This window comes from Meriones unguiculatus, chromosome 3 (assembly GCF_030254825.1).
Source record: "Meriones unguiculatus strain TT.TT164.6M chromosome 3, Bangor_MerUng_6.1, whole genome shotgun sequence".
Taxonomy (NCBI): domain Eukaryota; kingdom Metazoa; phylum Chordata; class Mammalia; order Rodentia; family Muridae; genus Meriones; species Meriones unguiculatus.
Genome location: NC_083351.1, coordinates 98,082,701 through 98,102,216, shown reverse-complemented (window position 1 = coordinate 98,102,216; position 19,516 = coordinate 98,082,701). Strand labels below are relative to the sequence as shown.

The 19,516-nt window shown below is 40.1% G+C and overlaps 1 protein-coding gene across 6 annotated transcripts in view; it reads left to right on the top strand.

Moving 5' to 3' along the window:
• Sema5a (semaphorin 5A) overlaps positions 1-19,516 on the top strand; it is a 470,503-nt gene that overhangs the window by 398,200 nt on the left and 52,787 nt on the right. For 5 of the 6 annotated variants that reach the window (XM_060380386.1, XM_060380389.1, XM_060380387.1 and 2 more), the window contains 2 exons: positions 4,435-4,452; positions 4,684-4,831. In XM_060380386.1, coding sequence (XP_060236369.1) covers positions 4,435-4,452; positions 4,684-4,831 — 166 coding nt within the window. The remainder of the gene's footprint in view (positions 1-4,434; positions 4,453-4,683; positions 4,832-19,516) is intronic. The other variant, XM_060380391.1, reaches the window with a different exon arrangement.

Here is a 19,516-nt window from a genome sequence, read left to right as displayed (position 1 = left end):
TAGATTTGGATTCTAGCATCTACATGATGCTAAGAACCCTCTCCTGTGCTTACTGTATATCTCACTGGAAGATTCATCTATTTCCCTTCTTAGGAATTCCCCTGCTTTCTAACTGAGCTGTCTTTTTAGTTGTAGTTCTTCATTCTACTTCCTTCTAAACCTTCCCTGTCAGTTTCAACAAACTCTAAAGTTCTAATATTCAATATATAGTGATTTAGACTTTTCTCTACCTCTGCTTCTCAAAATTTCCATCATCACCTCCTTCTTGGTCTCAGAGCCATTTTCAGTGCATTTTTTGATAGCCCATAGCACTGTGTTCTTTGGCACCTGGTCTGTGTTAGAGTGTACAGTACAATTACAAAATTCAATGTGTAAAACTCTTGGTGCTTCTTTGAGTTCCCAACCAGGGCACAACTTCGCTACCTCCTTGGATGCAGTACTGTCAACAGGCTGCAGCAAAGAAGACATGGCTTTGTCCTCTGAAGTATACTTGAACCAGGATCTGCTTCCTAGTGTGCTGTTTGGGGCAGCTTTCATGTCTGGTGTGCTATCAGGCTGAGGACATCAGTTTTTTGTTTCATCTGAATTAGAGGCCACTTTCAGTTAAAGTTGGAAATGGGGGGTGTTCTTGAAAGAGAACTATTACAATATTATGTGACATGACCACAGAAGTGACATCTCCCTGTGACAAGCCCTACCTATATTCATGGGAGTAGATGAGTTGTGAGTTTTAAAGGCAAAGAGTAAAGGTTCAAAAACAGAGATTATCAAGTTAAGGATTTCAGGTACTAATGAGAATGTATCAGATGACATCTTATCTTTATGAAAATGTTTTTGCTCTGTGATGAGCTAAAGTGATGCCCAATATGGGAGTTACTACTCTCTTCTGGTGTGCTGTCTTAGCCCTCATGTTGTGTTTAATGGATGTACAATTCTCTGGTGTCATGAAAGGATTCATTCTTCCAGAATGTCCCTGTGATGGGATGACCAGTAAAAGTGAACCAAGAAAAACGGATCCTTACTAGGTTTCAGTTACGTTGGGCTAACAGACTGTCATGAGAAACTAGCATAGACTCAACTAGATTAGAAAGATATGTGATAGGAAGACAGAGACAGTGCTGTAAATCTAGCCTCAGTGGAAGTATAGAATATAATTATTTTTAGATAAAATAGGTTTATGGAAAAGTGATTTATGGAGAGACAATGCTATGTTGTTAGTTAGCTTTTAAATGCAAAATAACAGCAGCCATGAGAAAGATTAAAACCTTAGTTTTTAATGGATCATAAAATGTGTCTGTGCCTCTCCATGCTTTCAGACACTGAAGCCCAATAGAGCCAGTAATATATTAAAGACATTAGTTCCTTGTTTTTAATAGCCAGTGGACTTATGAAATGGGAACCAAGTGCTGGCCTATCAGGCAAATATTTATCCATATTTAGTAACAGTCTAAGCATCCTGACATACCCAATAACTGCTTTGCTACTCACCGCTGCTTACACATCTCACAGATGAGGGTACCTGTAGGAACATGGGGAAGGCCAGGGGCCTCAGAAAGCAAACGCATTTCTCATCATTGTAGAGAATCCAGACTGAAGGCCTTGGCCAATCCAAACTCTGACTCACCTCTTTAAGCTGGAATTCTGCATAAAGGTACAGGCCTAGACATTTCTGTTTCTCTTTGACCTCCTGCTACTGGTTATCTCATCCTCAAACCTTCATGTAGCTTGTTTCACAGGAGAACTGGAGAGGGAGAAAAAAAGGAAAAGGTAAAGTAGGTTGTTCATCATTGCCTTAAGTCCCAAGGAATAATTGGTTAACACTGGTTCAAAGTCCAGAGCTCCATGAACAGGTAACCTTGAAGGAGATTTTAAACTGTAATAACATGCCGAGCATTCTCAGAGGTGGCCTGCTGTAGGCGAATACAAGAAAGCATTTCTGCACACTGATTTATTTTGCTCTGGGGATATGGTAGCCCAGCTGCTGTGCTCTTTATTAAAAGTCAAGGGTTTTATAGACATTTTTAGTAGGATTTCCTTTGCTTTCTCTGCTGTGTGTGTGTGTGTGTGTGTGTGTGTGTGTGTGTGTGTGTGTGCCTGTAATACTCATGTTAACTGAAAATTTAAACTAGCAAAAAGCAGTGTAGAGAGCCCACACATTTAAAATGTGAGTGAGTCAGCTTATAAATGTGAGATTTTTTTCCCCCTTGTTCTTCCTCTAGTGAGCTACATACAGATATTTTGAATTAAATGTGAAAGGTCCTGGGTTCTGAGTTTTCTTGACTTCCTTAAAATCTGTTCTCAAAATAAATAGGGGCTTTTTTTCTGGAACTCTCCATGCACAAACATAGACATGAATATTTACTTACTGTAACCCCAAACCTCTATAGGGACTTGCTATAAGAAAAGTCTGTCCTTACATTTCTCTTAACTCTTTTATTCCTAGAAACTATGTCTTCCTGTGTCTCTCTATCTCTCCCTCTCTCTCTCTTGTTAAGAAGGTCCTTCCTTCTCCAGATGAGCATGTAAGAGTGTCCAATGGCTTTAAAACTGAGAGCCAGGCATCAGGAGTATATCTTTACAGCACTACAGTGATATTTTTCTATAGTAAATACTGAAAAGGCAAAAGGCAAAGGATGACAACTGCACAGATCCATTGGCTAGTCAATATGTCCAAGTTTGTACATGCTAACCTGCTTTCTTGGGTGCTGCTTACCTATCTAGAGACTCCTTCTGTTGTGATGTTGTCCACTGCCTCTCCCTGAAGGTGAGGTGCTGGCTGAGGATCCTGCTGCTTATTCTTTCTGCATTCTCACACTTGCTTTATGATGTTTCTGCCATGCCCATGCTATCCATCTCTCACCCTCCCCATCTCTCCACCACCAGTTTTATTTATCTAACCTATTCCTGGATGCAATCTAGTTTGTGCCACTGGCTCTTCCTTCTTGTGACCTCTCCTTAGGTTCAAACTCCAGACTAAGCTCAGAGAGCAAGCATCTCACTTCTTGGGCTTCAGCCACCAGTGGGATGAGGCACCAGCCATGAAAATTTTTTCAGTTCACTCAAATGGTACTATCTTACTTGTGGACTTCCTGGAGGCTTTCCTTGGCTTTCTACTGTTTTGGAAAAGGTGGATCGTCCCCTCTTGTGTCATTTCCTCCTGTTCTCCTCTCAAGACTGTCACCTTCCTTGTTTGATTCTCCCTTTCTGCCTTTAATTAACAGGCAACACACCAGCAGGTAGGTATTCTCTCTACATCATCCCATCATCCTATTTCAGCTTGCCTTTCCTCTTGGCACTCTGTGCTCATTCCTAAAGTCTCTTGTTTTCCATCAGGGTTCCATCTGCTTGATGGAAAACAAATAGAACTTATAAGAATGGCTGTCGGTGCTTTCTGGTCACCGTCTGCTCTTCTTTTCTACCTCAGAATGCATCCACTTGGAGTATCAAGTGCAGTTTTGGTGTACAGCAAATGATAAAAGTATCACTATGAATCATGGTGGTGTTTGATGCCATGCACATTTTGACAGTGTGTCTACTTTCTCTATCCATCGGAGGCTGTGAGCGCCTATCCATAGCAATCCTTCTGTGACTCTGCATAACACTCTGCAAAATTAAGCTCTCATTAGCAATGGTGTCATGAAAGTCAGTGGCTTAGGCCAGTAGGCCTAAATCTGTGTCCTGGAAGATGACCTTGCAAGTGAGAAAGATATGATGGGAAAAAGTATCATATTCTCGTACTCCCTCGAGGCTAAGTATGGATTCAGTAGATGTACAAATGAATTTAAATAGTCCTGTCAATTACTAAAGGCGTCATTAAATTTGGTTACCTTTGTAGTTACATTCTTCCTCCATACATTCTATCACTTGTAGAATGCCCATCCCTTTTCCTCTTATGTTTCCTTGTTTTTCTCATTTCACTCCATTTCATATACAGTTTGTTTTAAAGATTTCAGAAAAAAACGTATGTCATCATAGGGCTAAAAACAAGTTGGGATATTTAATGTCAATACTGGCAAATTGGATGTATGTATAGAAGTACAGAAACTAACTACTGTAAAATGGTTCCTACATTTGTAAGAATATAATATTGCGCTTAGTAATCCGTGGTCTTTTAACTGGAAATCACTTGAAGTTGTTCTGAGAGCCTAAAAGAAAACTTAAAAACATAAGCTAAAGTAGCAAGTGTCATGGGCCTTCAGGCCAAGCTTATGCTTGAATTCTTTGCCTTCAGAAGATAGTGGACTTATTCTATTGAAAAACCAAGACCCTTCAAGTGAAGCTGTGCTATCTTTGAATTCATAACCTACACTATCTTTTGATGTTTATGCCATGCATATAAATGCCCTACCCAGATGTTTTCTGTATGCTCCTATTTTGGGGGTATCTATTGAAGGGTTTTGTTCTGTCTTGTTTCTCCTTTACGTGGCTGCACAGGAAGTTCCATCCTGCATTGTGAGTTCGGCATTCTTTTCCCTGTCTGCCATCTCTACCATTGTCTGTGCACACTCAGCATGGCTGGCACTACATCTGCCCCCTGTATGGTGCAAGCACTCCAAACACAGAGAGCCCCTCATGCAGAGCATGCCCATCTGTTCAACATCTGTCCCAGGGATGGGAAGCAAAGAGGCTGTGGCCTCCTCTGGCACTAACCAGTCTCCTTTTCCTCTGGGTTCCCTATTACAGGTACTGCAATGAACATTTGCTCTGCCCACCACACGTGTTCTGGACAGGCTGGGGACCTTGGGAACGGTGCACGGCCCAGTGTGGGGGTGGCATTCAAGCCCGCCGTAGGACCTGTGAAAATGGGCCTGACTGTGCAGGATGCAATGTGGTAAGTGGCCACCTCAATCCCACACCCCACAGCCAAGAACCTAGTCTTGAAACCTCTTCGATGTGCCAGATGCTGCCAGCGCAGTAGGTTCTTAACACTTTTGATAGACACTAGAACTGGGCCATCTGCACACACCAGGGACTCACACATCTGCTCACAGTTGTTCTAACTGCCAATATGGATGTTTTGTATGCTATCTTTATGTTTTGCAGAACCTGCCCATTGTATAGACATAAAATGCGCAGACATTGAATGGTCGTTATGTTTTTGATGATCTCATACACCATCTCCTCTTTACACATCAACTCAGCAGGCACTATATGTTTTATAAACATTAAATTTTCCTTAAATACTAGATCTGTTTTGTCAAGGACCCCGAAGCTCTGAAAGTTTCGAGGGCTTGAGACATGTAAGTGTCTTACATTAACTAGAATGTAGAAGGCATGGTAGAAAGTTAAAGTACTTGAATTAAGTATGCACATATGGAATAAACTAACTGAAGAATCTTCCAGTTCTGAGTACAGAGCTGTTACAAGATCTTGTGCTATTGTACTCTGGTCTTTGTCCATTTGGTCTTAGGAATAATTAGCTTGTGCTGGGCTCCCAGGCACACAGAATGCAAAGTGGTCATGACACTGTGTGTTGACAGAAAAACTGGCACCATTGTCAGCATGAGTTTATAACACATCACAGGGAATAAAAGACCACTTATGGTTTTGTTTTTCTTCTGCCTTAGCAAGTCATATTTCTTTTAACACTTTAAACTGCCAAATAAAAATCCATGTGTGCAGGCTCTTTTCAAAAGGCCCATTGTTGTGTACCCTGCTTTTTCTATTCAAGTGGCTGAGCACTGAGTCTGGCTGGCAGCTCACCTTGCTCACCTTCCCAGTGCTGATCACAGGCTGGATGAGCTATGGTGGTGAGTGCTGGGTAGAAAAAGTCAGCATGGGAAATTCTGGCCTGGTGTTTGCTCTCAGTGGTCTTTGCAATGGGTTTTTTGATATTTCTGCTCTTTGTGTCCTGAAGCTAAATAATGTCTTTTATGCTGCTGTAAAGCTTGTTTTGTGAAATATATAACCCAAACAACTCCAGAGAACCCATGGGGCTTTAGGGACAGGAAAAGGGTTATGAGGTACTGTATCAGTTCTTGTGCCAAACAAGGATTTTTTGTTTACTAAGATTTGCAAGTAGATCTCTTCCCCCTCACGAGGAAAAGCTACTGCAGGGTTACTAAGCAAAAATGTTAGTGAGTCTGATATCACTTTAGACTATGAAAAATCTTCACATTCTGTTAGATATATGGATACATAGACAGGCAGGCAGGCAGAAAGGCTGGCAGGGAGGCAGGAGAATATATATGGATACATAGACAGGCAGGCAGAGAGAGAGAGAGAGAGAGAGAGAGAGAGAGAGAGAGAGAGAGAGAGAGAGATAGATAGAATTATAGAACTTTAGGTGCTAAATTAGTTTAAAAATAGTATGCATAAATGGTAAATTCCATTATTCATGAAGACCTTTGTGTATAATGGAAGACCTTCAGTCTTTGCTGAACTAAGTCATTTTCTCCTGTTGTGCTGACTGTGGGGGCTCTGTTCTTGCACATAACATTTCCTGTAGCAAACCGTGAAGGAGTAACCTGAGTTAATCCTGTACCTACATTCTAAACACTTTGCAGACCAAAGAACTCAAAAAGCAGTACACAGCGTTCTTATTGTAAGTTGATGTTGATAATGACATTAACAGACAGATTAACCTGCAGAAAGGCATGGGAATGCGAGGAAAGCATGCCCCTTGTGAGATTTATGTGCTAGATTTGATTGCAAATGTAAATATTGAAGGTTTTCCAAAATGTTGGTATTTGTTTATTACTATGGTCTGCCACAGTGGTTATGGAAACTCAGGCATATTTGATGGACAGATTTTTGACACACAGGGGAGGCCTAAGCCTCATGTGTGCACCTGAGTCTAGCCTCTCGATTTTTGAGTCCTCGAGGATCACATCAGTGCCTGGAATGAATGCTTCTATGAATCAGCACTCCTCTGTGGACTGGGGTACACATCTCCAGCTGAGTAGCTGTGTCCTACAAAGCTACTCCCTAGTAACGGAGCTCTTTTATGAACTCACAGTATTACATACTAAGACACTAGGACACTTAACAGAGGAGGCAGTTAGGTTAGCACCCAACTCCAGGCCAATGAATCGTTGGAGCTTCTTGGATCCCCTCTGCATGCCTGTGCCTTGCAAGGCAAGTGAGATGCTGTGTGCCTAGAACTTACCCACTCTAGACTTTGTTTCTTAATTCCCTGGAGACCTGATTGAGTGTCCCTGCATACCTCCAGGGAAGCAGTTTCTATTGAACCATAGGGCTCCAGCAGCTGAAAAACACGGAATCTTCCTTACACCTAATACATGGTGGTTTTGTTCATTCTGTCTAGTGCCAAAGCCAACATGGCCATTAGTCAAACAGAAAGTAATGTCATCTCTTCATTGGCAGAAATACCTTGTCAGAAAAACATAATACAATTGTGTCCTTTAATAATATAACAGCAGCAGAATACGTGTTATATGTCACTAAAATTTAAATTATCTCAATCTAATATACTTCATTGACATTTAAATACTAATAATTTGTGTTAATTACCCTTCCCATATTTATTCTTATGTTCACCTCTTTTTGTAATAACTGGTGACCACAGTGTTGTTAGTGCAGATCTTGCCAAGTCCAGCTTGCTGTACCTTTCAGATTGCTTTCTGTTTTAATGATAAACACCATGATCAAAGTGGCTTGGGGAGGAAAAAGATATATTTCTTCTCACAACTCTCAGATCATCCTCCATTACTGAGGGAGGTCAGGGCCAGGGCAGGAGCTGAGGCAGAGACCACTGGAGGAGTACTGCTTCCTGGCTTGCTTTCTCTGGCTCACTCAACAACCTGTCATATACAGCCCATCCCATCTCCCCAGAGCCTGCATCTACAGTGCCTGGGCCCTCCTTTATCAATTACCAATTAAGAAACTGCCTCACAGGCATGGCCGCAGGCCAGTCTTATCTAAGTAATTCCTCACCTGAGGTTTCCTCTTCCACTGTGAGTCTAGATTTGTGTCAAGGTGACAGCTAAAGTAAGTATGACACTGTGTAATACCAAATAAACATTTGAATTAAATGGTAAGTCTATACATTTTGAATCACATTCCACACACTGTGGTTATTCTTTACATATGTCATGATAGCCTGAAATCTCGCCGTATAATGAAACTAATCTCTCTTATTAAGCATCTCCTGTATGTCACACATTGCACTACATAAAATGCAGACTCTATTTTTGCTGTATTAGGAGAGGTGGTTTTCATTACTGCTTCTTCCTGGAGACGGGCACGCTCAACTTAAGAAAAGTTAATGAACCTGCCCAATAACAAGATGCCAGTAAATCAGTACATAACTAGACTGGATCTAATGCTCTGACACAAATAGAACTTAAACACTTGACTTCATTTACATAATGTATCTGGAAAAAAAAAACCTGACTTTTCTTTGTTCTTATTCTTTATGAGCTATAGCTTAAAGAAAAGGGGGTGTTTTATTTCAGTTTGTGTTTGTGTTTTGTTCTATCATTCATAAGCAACATTGATTTTGTTTTTCTTTATTTTGAGAGTTTTAGGCATGTGTACAATGAAATATATATTATAGATAATATATATACCCCTTACTTATGCCCTCCAATTTTCTCCATATATTTCTCAATATACCTTATTTCTCAAGATTATGTCCTTTTTTACGGCCCACTAAATCCAGTCACTGCAAGCATATGTGTCTGGTGCAGGACCATCTACTGTAGCCAAGGAAAACTACCAGTGGCAACATTCTCAAAAAAGACTGATTTTCTTTTCTTCTCAGCAACCATCCACTTTAGACAGCTGCTTGGCTAAACGCTCTTGATTTTTAGTAAAGTATGGGCTGCTTCTCCCTTCTAACCATGGCAACATTATAAGGAGATTATCGTGAGAATAAAAATGAAAAGTGAGTGAAAGCATATCAAAAACATCAATCTGGTGGTCTGACTAAAGGTTAAAACATAGGAAAGAAAGAATACACAAAATGCCAAAAGCTGTATGAGCGGGTCACTTCTTAAGTTAATGCAACCGAAATCCCCTCAAAAAGCAGTAGGTGCTTTATAAGGGAGAAATAAAGGCAGTCTCACATACAGCAAAGATAATTCAAAGAATAAGACAGACCAAGTATTGCCTACATTATATTTCTTGCTCAAATATCATACAAAGGATGAAGCAGTGGAATAGAAGCTATGATCTAAAATACCAACAGGGAACAAAGGACGTATTTATATCCTAGATATAAGGAAGGGCCACAAAGGGGCCAGTAAGGTCAAGAAGAAAGACCTTGAAATCAATACCATCCCAAGAGATTGTGTAAAAGTTAATCAGAGCTGGCTGAAGACACTCATGTGTGTTTGTACTCAGAAATGGTACCCTATAGTGCCGTTCAGAAGATAGTCAAATTGGCAAGTAGAACTTAGGTGATTTTCATGGACAAAATAATGGCAGGATTCTATGTCCTTTGTTTTTGTGTTAGCGCATTAGAATCTGCAAAATACACCTCATATATTCCTTATTTAACAAATGAGAAAATCGAGAACCATGGAAAACCAGTTATGTTCCCTGAAGCTGGCAAGACCCTGCAGGGGGAAGAGAAAGACCCTATTTGGCCTTTTAACCCTGTTCCTGAATGTTCCCTGTGTATGCTGCTCCTTCCAGAACACACAATACTGAGGATGGGTGGGGTGAGGGTGGGGAATGTTAGCTCCTAGCCCAGCTAGTGCACACTCACTCCAGCAGTCAAGAAAAAAATGGCCTAGATAGGCACATTCTATATTTGTCTTGAGCTCTAGTTAAAATTTATTTTTATAGAGTCCAAAGACTTTTCCTCAGGCCAGAAATGTGTAAAACAGTTTAGTTTTAAGGGGCCTCATGATGAGAAGAGAAATTATTTTAGATGTTTGTGATGCTCATTTTCTCTATCTATCTATCTATCTATCTATCTATCTATCTATCTATCTATCTATCTAATTCACTTTACATCCCAATTGTAGCCCTCTCCCTCCTCTCCTCCCAGTCACATTCTTCCTCTCTCTTCCCCCTATCTCCCTTCCCCTACTCCTTAGAAGACGGATGTGCTCATCTTTGTTTTTTGTTTGTTTGTTTGTTTGTTTTAGTCTGAGTTGCATGCATTGTCTCCTGTTCACCTGCTTGGTCTTCCTGTTCTTCCTCACAATTATGGTTCATAGCTGAGGCACCTTCTGTTTTTCTTCCTTCACTAATGTGTTTTCAAAAATTTAAGATAACTGTGCTGTCTACAAGTTGGCAATATTCTGAAGGACATCAGAGACCACCTTTGTAATTTTATTTTAAAAATATTTTCATCCCAACTTCTGACCTTAATAACATTTTTCTGAGTATAAATAATCTAATAGTATAAATGGAGTATATTATAAATATTTCACCAAATATTTTCCAAGAACTCTTTGATATAGGTTATTATACTGACAGAACATCTGTTGTTGAATTCCCTATCTCTTCTGGATCAGGTAGCAACACTATAGTGGTCTTCTGTGGATATGAAAAGTCATATCCACATGGAGAAAAATCTCCAAGGTTGCTAAGCTGGTAAGCAGCATCCTTTAAAATTTTAAGGCTAAAATATCAAGTCACCTAGGGTCAGATGAAAGAGGAGGAGGACCTCCCCTGTCAGTGGACTGGTGGAGGGTCATGGGAAGAGAAGAGGGAGGGAGGGTAGGATTGGGAAGGGATGACAGTGGGGGCTACAGCTGGTATACAAAGTGAATATATTATAATAAATAAAAAATAAACAAATTTAAAAAAGGAAAAAAAGAACAAAAAAATCAAGTTACAACATATCTATCTTTCTTCAAATAGGACAATACCACTTTCGGGTATCACAAATAGGGAAGAAGAGAACCTGGGAGACCAAAGTTTATACAGTTGAACAGGGTCTGAAAATTGCTTACTTGCTTCCTTTTAGTGAGTTGAACAACATAATTTGGGTCTTAAATACCCTGCAACTATCTGTGTAATGAAGACTCATCCACTAGACCATGATGCTACGGAAGGTCACAGAACCTTTAAGAGGTGGGGCTGAAATGAGAAAGTTAGGTTATTGGGGTTGCCCCCTTGGAGGAAATACTGGTGACCCCTCTTTTATTCTCTCCTCTGCTTCCTCTCCATGACCTGAAGTTTGCTCCTCTGTTCCTCCTGAATGAACAGCTAACAAAGATCTGAGGTCTCTGAAACTATGAGTTAACATAATCCCTTTCTCTGAATTGGTTGATTATCTCAAAAGTAACAAGAAGTGAGCACAATTACTGCCTTTGTATGATGGCTGGTGCTTCTTGAATAGTGATTTCCAGGGGAACTGTGGTCCTGCCTTAGATAGAGTAAGTCCTGCAGGGATATGCATGTGTTCTCCTATGCTCTTGTTAATTTGGCTTACCTTAAAAGATTGAACTCTAGACTGCAAGCACTGGCCTCCAGCAACCAGTTTACATTATAGATGCTGGGTTTACTTGCTAAAGAGAAAGCTTTGATACTAGATCAACTTCTGAATCTTTATCTGCTACCCCAGAAACTCACTCACATGAATCCTTTTGCCTGTGCTGTTCTCAGGTACTGCTGTTGGCTCTGTCTGAAAGCCTTTTTTATTTTTTTAATGAGCTCAATGACCTTTCTGGTTTAGCAAATTTTATCTATGATTTATGATTGTACTATTTTGTGAGCCTAAAAAGGCAATTTTTAAGTACAGTCTGATATCTACAATCATCTAATTAATTCTAATTATATTCAAATAAAATTTATAGATAAAAATAATATTTTATTACTATAGAATACATATAAGTATACATATATATATATATCAATACTGTTACTATTTGTCATCATAACTGCTACTGGTGGGTTTTGCTTAAAGAAATTGCAAGGGAATTTATTATTTATTTCAATACTCTAAGTTGTAGAATTCGTATCAGAATGCCCATCTTATGGGTCTGGAAACTTGGCACCAAAAAAGAAAGATAGCTTGGGTTGTATTGTATGTTTGGGACCAAGTACTTAATGACAGCCCATGTGTTTCTTCTCTGCACCCTGTGACTACATCTGATATCTTAAAAGTAATTGAAATGAGGAAAGAATTTGAGTTTCCCAATAGATCTCAACATTAAGACATCAGTTTCAGCCACCTGAGTATGATCAACACCAAATTTGAGGTGAGCAATGTTAGAAGCTGAAAAAACATTAACCACACAGTAACTCCGGGGTGTCTGCAGAACTGGAGTTCTTAGGAAAAGTATAGATGTCAGGGACCACAAGATGCTGATTTCAGCCTTCTCTCCCTAAGCTACTGCATGCATCAGGCAGGTTGTGCAGTTCCTAATTCCAAAGAGGTATAATTATTCACCACATGAACATTGGCAGAACCCTGATGATGGAGAGTATTCCTTCGGTGCCACTCCAGTCCTGTTCTGAATTCTGGAAATCTTAATGACTTCTTTGAAACCTCAAAAACATCTTGGTTCCGCATTTCATATTGTATCCTACTATGCATCAGCTTGCTACTAAGAGGGGCAAGCCTCACATCTTGGCTCAAGGTCTGTGTAAAGTAGAACGGGAGGCAAGATAAGGCCTTAGAGCAGAAAGATGATTTGAGAAATAAATTTATAGCAGCGAGGAAGAAAGAAGGGAGAGAAGAATAAAGAAGGAAGAGCCCCTTTTGGTGCCTGTGATTGAGGTCACTGATGTGGACAATAAGAACCTGATTGCCTTTTGAAACAGAGAAGCCAGAAAGTGCCTCTTAAAAGCTCCTGGTGTCCATGGATCCCTTGGCTGAAGGATGCTACCACCATCTTTGGGAACTGCAGAGAAAACCGAACATGAAGAGCCACCTGTACTCCAGTGGGATGAATGTAAACTGCCCGCTGCCCTTCCAAGTAGCCTTAAGCTACTTGCCACATCTGACTTTATGAAAAGAAATTCTGAGCATGCTGGAACAGGCCAATGAGAACGGAGTTTCTGAAGCTACTGTCCAATGGTTGTAATTAAAAGCTGCTGGGGTTCTCATCCCAGACAATGAGAACGGGGTTTCTGAAGCTACTGTCCAATGGTTGTAAAAGCTGCTGGGGTTCTCATCCCTTGCAAAATCGCACAGACCCCTGGGAAATTTCCATCCATCAAATTCAAGTATTTGTGAATACTTGCTATTAGGCCACATCCTTTCATTTTTCTATCAGACATTTTTGCATCAAAGTGGCTCTCTATCCTTTGGAACTGTTTCTTTTCTTGGCTATATGAAAAGCAAAAGCTGCTTGGAATTTCCAGATAGGATCACTTTGATTCTTAGAAAGAGACACAGGAAGGTGAGGCTCCTTTTTTCTGAAAGTTAGTACCAGGAAATGGAACTGTAGTTGCTGTCTGCTTGTTGGCAGAAGGAGTCAGGAGCAAAGCCAGGAGACAGAGCAGCAGGCTGTAAGGGGCTTCTCTTCCTAGAAAGGAGCCTTGCTATGCACAGGATGAAGGTTGATATGTAAGATCAAAAGTGTCTCATGGTGTCAGCTAGTTTGAATCCAATTCATTTTAAGTGCTTTCTCCTTTCCTTTCCCTTTTAAAAAGCTGCACTTCCAGTGTTGTTAATAACTGATAAGACACAGCATATGGTTCCGTAAAAATGACTGTAGCTGAATGAGCTGGTACAAGATTTCCGTGTGATGTGTTATTAGGAAGGATAAATAGATGGACTTGACCTTCATGGTGAAGATCAGATGATGAGCTGTTCCATTGTGCAATTTATAAAGGGCATTTACTTACATTTGCAAGTGTTAAGAGAAATGATCGCTATCCCTAGCAGAAACTGAAAATTACATCTTCATAAGCATGGAGATATAAAACTTGCTTTCTTTTGTTATGAAATAGGTCAGTGAAAGGTTTGAAAATATGAAAGATTATCGGAACAAAACTGCCACATACTATTAGAAGAGGCTTGTGTGTTCTGTAAAAGTTAACGTCAGGATACAAAACTGAGTGGTGGGGCGAATGGCCACAGAAGTGTACATTTTCTCAAATCTAGCATTCAAAGTTTGGCAATCAAGTTTAAGAATTATGCATAATACAGATGGAGAAAAGAGGAAAAGTGATGGATTACAGGAATTAATCCATCACAACTCTGCCTATAGGACATATAAATAATCGTCTACAATTTCTGGAAATTGCTGTTGGTACTGAGATCTGGAATATTTCACAAAAATGTTTTATTTATAGATTTAGAAAGCTCTGTTGCACAGATTTCGTTCTGTAAAGAAAAAATACTGGGTTTTTTTTTTTGTTTTTGTTTTGTTTTTTTTTTTTTTTTCCTGTCTACAATGATTCAAATACTGTGGTGGTAAAACTAATTAAAAAGAGTTTTCATATAGGGAACAGGACAGGAACCTACCACAGAGAGACTCTGAAAGACTACCCTGCAGGGTAGCAAAGCCAAACTTTGGGCAGAGTGCAGGAAATTTTACGAAAGAATGGGGAGAAAGACCTGGAGGGACAGGAGCTCCTCAAAGAGAACAACAGAATCAAAAATTCTGGTCACAGGAGTCTTTTCTGAGACTCATACTCCAACCAAGGACTATTCATGGAGACATACTAGAACCTCTATACAGATGTAGCCCATGACAGCTCAGTGTCCAAGTGGGTTACCTAGTAATGGGAACAGGGACTGTTTCTGACATGATCTCAGTGGCTGGCTCTTTGATCAACTCCCCCTAAAGGGGGAGCAGCCTTACCAGGCTACAGAGGAGAACAATGTAGCCAGTCCTGAAGAGACCTAATAGACGAGTCAGATGGAAGGGGAGGAGGTCCTCCCCTGTCAGTGGACTGGGGGAGAGTGTGGAAGGAAGAGAGCAAGGGAAGGGTGGGTTTGGGAGGGGATGAGGGAGGGAACTACAGCTGGGATACAAAGTGAATAAACTGTGATTAATAAAAAAGTAAATAAATTTTTAAAATACCAAAAAAAATAGTTTTCATGAAGAAAGTGTTTTCCAGTGTATAAGTAGTATAAACAATACACACAGTCCACACTGGACATCACACTCACATACACACACACACACACACACACACACACACACACACACAATTCCCTTTTAGAATTCACCAATCAATTATGTGATAGATTCTCTAATACTTAATATTAAAATTCCTAAAGTTCGGTTACAGAAGCTTAGCAACAGTGTTTCCTCATATTTGCACACTGTTTTAGGTTCAGCAAATATATAATGCCTGCAGAATGAGTAGACTCTTATAAAGGCAAAATAAAAATCAATGCTCAGCCTAAGGAAACTCTTGTCATTTAAAAAATTTTAATAATTTGTTTTATTAATTCATACATTCACAGATTGTTTTATCATATTCACCCCCAGTTCTTCCCATACGTCTTCTACCAGCCACCCCTCCCTTGTATCACACACACACATATGCAAACAAACAAGCACACACACAGACACACATTACTGAGTAAGCTTGTGTTATTCATCTATGTATGGGTATGAGCTCATCCACTGGAGCATGACTGACACACCATACCAAGAGCCACACCCGTAAAGAAAATGAGTGTCTGACCCAGCAGCCATCAACTGTCGATAGCTCTTCCAAAAAGGGTGGGATTGCATGAATATTTTACATGAGTAGGTGAAATGTTTTTGCTTTATATTGAAGTGCTCTGATGAAATTATTCTAAATACATTCAAACTACATTATTTTCTCAGTGTATCCTCCATCTTTGACTTAGTCTCTGATGACATGTCATGCTAATTGTAGATGATCTGTGTAGAGCATTCACTAGAACTTTTAGTCAATTTAACGTCTCATGTCCAAGTTGGAAGCTTACTTTCTCATCTCATCTGTTTCTGTTCTTACTGGGCATTTGTTAATTAAATTAAAAGATCAGATTTGTGGTGCTTCTGTACATATTTCTAAGAAGACATTTATATAGCCCAAGTAGACCTCCATTAATAGACTCCGCTGCCCTTCTTATGGATAGTCCAGTAGAACATTCCTATTCTACTACACAGTTTGTAATACAGAAGGTGCCTCTTGCATTCCTTTTCCATGGGCTACATCTTTAAATATTTCAGTACGTCCTGTTGCTGCACACACTGGGGCCATGATGCTAGTTTACATTTTCATGCTTTATGACAGCCTGGACTGGGATGTCCCATCCCATCATGGATACTGACTAGACAATGTACAGAAAAGATGAAAACAAGGAAAACTGTGACCCCTGTACTTTCCAAACTGTAGGGGCCAACATTTTGTCTCATGGACACACTCCTACAACCAAGCATAAACAAGCAAATATCCCTCTGTTTAGAGCTTTGTCATCCCCTATGCACTGCAGATATAATCATGTGACTTAATTAACAATTGCCCAGTAAGAATGGAAACAGTTGAGATGAGAAAATAAGCTCCCAACTTTGACATGAGACATTGACTAAAAGGTACAGTAAATGTTCAGACATATCGTTTATCATGGTGCTTACACTGTCGTCTGTACTTTCTCTCTGTGAAAGGCCTGTATGTCTCACCATCCTAGTAGATGTTTGCTGGAAATTTATACTCCTAAACCTGCATTCTGAACATCATTCCTCTTCACTATGTTTTCTCTATCATTTACACAATAAATGTTAAGCCACTAACTCATACATGGGGAAGCATTAAAACGGGGTGAGTCAGAGAGAAGTTCCTATTCAGGATCGCCAGCCACAGTGGCCTAGAGGACAGTCTGGTCATGACAAGGTTTATATAACAGTGCTGCTGCATACTGCTGCTCTTAAACACTAGTTTCCATTGTCAAAGCTCAGGGCATGCTTGGAAGCAGCTCCCCTACAGGCAGATATACCCAGAAGACTTTAAAATAACGTTGATTGCCCTGTAGGTCTGTCTGGGTTAGCACCTGGCAGACCACTCTTCTGTTGTAGATGAAAACTTCAATGTTTAATTACATCCACAATACAATTTAATATCTATTTTGCTTAAGGTTTTAATCTTTGTTTTTATTTCATTTCATTGCCTCTTGTGCTATTATTTAACATGTGTAATTTAAGTTGTTAAAAGTAATTCACATACATAATAATTTTCAAAGCAACTTATAATTAACTAAAGAAGAAAGCAACAGATGTTGGAGCATGAAAAAATGCTTTAAAACATTAAATATTTTTCACAGATGCCATCGTTTCTTCTTTCCCAATGCTTCACTTTAATAATCTTAAGGCATTCTAACAACCCAAGCCTGTTTCCAAACGCTCGCAATGTGAACACACACAAAATAGTCTAGCCACAGCTCCTCTGTTTAGCTTGCCTGATTAATATTTTTGAGTTGGACTAGCCAGTTAACCTTTAGAAGCAATTAAGTTTTGTCAGTGAAAATCAAATGATAAATTGTTCTGCTCTGTGGTCCAATGGTGTGTCATGATACCTGCCTTCCTGAGATCAGGCATCTCCTTATTTTACTTCACACCATATTTCTAAACCTTATTGGCAGGATTTCATGATGTTCTGCTTTGAAAGAAACAGCTGCAACAAAAACCTTTGGAGATGCAGTTGGCTCACACCATGCCACATTCTTGCATTGTTTAAGCCTTGCCTTGTGAGACAGGAGCATCCATACACAGTGACTTGGCATCTTGCTTCTATTATGAGGTGAGACATGTTCCCCATCTGCCCCAGGCGATACTAATGCCAGGAATTGCTTGATTTGAGACTGTTAGTGGCAGTCCATGAAGGAAGGAACTCTGTTGTCATCTTGTGGGAGAAAGAAATGGCTGCAGCTTAAGGAAGGAAATTCTGGAACGTTTCCAAAATGTTATTACACCTCTAAAACCAGAAGCACATGCGCCAAAGTTTCTCAAAGTTAACAGGGTGAGGGATAAAAGTAACAGGAGCAGCAAAGAGAATCCAGACATCAAGCAGGACCTTCTCACCTCTGCCAGGCAATTTCAGTAGAAGGCTTACTTAATGGATTTCTTTGTCTTATCATTTTGCAACTGCTAATAGCTTTTAGTGATAAGGCCTTGGCATCTGAAACTGAAGAAGAGGAAAAGATCTCTGTCTGCTACATGTACCTTCTTTGAAAACGAAATTATCTACTCCTTGGAATGACCTCACCTGGTACCGTTCATGTATAAATAGTTTTACATGTGGAAGAAAAAGAAATTGCAATGATGGATTCACGTCTGTCAGGTGCCCTGCGCTGTGCATACTGTGCAGTTCAATCTCCTTGTATTTAGTCACCAGGAAATGCCTTATACCTGATCTTTGCAAAGAATTGGTGCTGTGTGAGCAAAGCAGGTGGATAAAGGAAGGTTTGCAACATCAGGAAGCCTGCGTTCCAGCTTGAGATAAAATAATACAAATCAAACAGTTTGGAAATAGTGAAGTCACAGAGGCAGCAGAACAATTAAGAGAAATGGTGAGAGCTTAGAGGGATGAGTCACCTGTGGGTGGGGAGTCAGGCCTGTTGGGTCTAGGCAGGATCTGTCCATGCTGAGATTTAAATTATGAGCTTCACCTCTACAGTTCCAAGATCCATACAATGTTCTGTGATCAGCCGTGGAGAATAAGTTCCAGTATTTATGGGGATCGTGAGCAGGGCTTTCACGTGCCCACTCTGAGGCTGCTCCTACAGTTAAATTGTTGGAGCATCCAACTTTTCCTGCTCAGTGTTTCTTTTTTATAATTTTTATTTTTTATATTGTTATTTACTTTGTATCCCAGCTTTATTTATTTATTTTATTTATTTTATTTATCCCCTCCTTTATTCCCTCCCAATCCCACTCTCCGTCCGTCCCTCCCTCATCTTCTCCTTGCCCCTCTCTAAGTCCACTGATAGGGGAGGTCCTCCTCCCCTTCCATCTGACCCTAGTTTATCAGGTCTCATCAGGACTGGCTGCAATGTCCTCCTCTGTGGATTGGCAAGGCTGCTCCTCCCTCAGCAGGGGTGGGGGGAGGTCAAAGAGCCTGCCACTGAGTTCATGTCAGAGACAGTCCCTGTTCCCCTTACTAGGGAAACCCAGTTAGATGCTGAGCAGTGTTTTTACAGTATGAATCCTGTCATGTATTCAACAGAGGCAATCTACATCATACTTTAACTTATCTTCCTCTAATTGGTACAAAATCATATTGGATTTAAAAGAACCTATCATATTTTAAAAGAACCTATTTTTAATGTGGGGATGTGTGAGTGTGTGTGTGTGTGTGCATGTGCATGTAGTCATATGTACTTTCAGTGTCTGCACACATGTATAGATGTGTACTTTCAGTGTGTGTACACACATGTAGACATCAACCTCATTTACAACTTCTATCACTCCAACCTCAAAGGGCACTTTTTTTTTTTTTACTTTTTGTTGATTCTTTGTAAGCTTCACATCATGCACCCCAGTTCTGCTCGTCTCCCCATCCCTTCATAGCCTCCCTTTGCTCTTACAACCTCCCACCCAAAAGAAAATATATTACACACACAATAGAAAGAATCTCATTGTGGAAGCTGTAGCACGTCACAGCGTGTCCCACAGTGTACATACATCTTCACTTGCAAATGTTCATTGTAATGAGTCATTGGTCT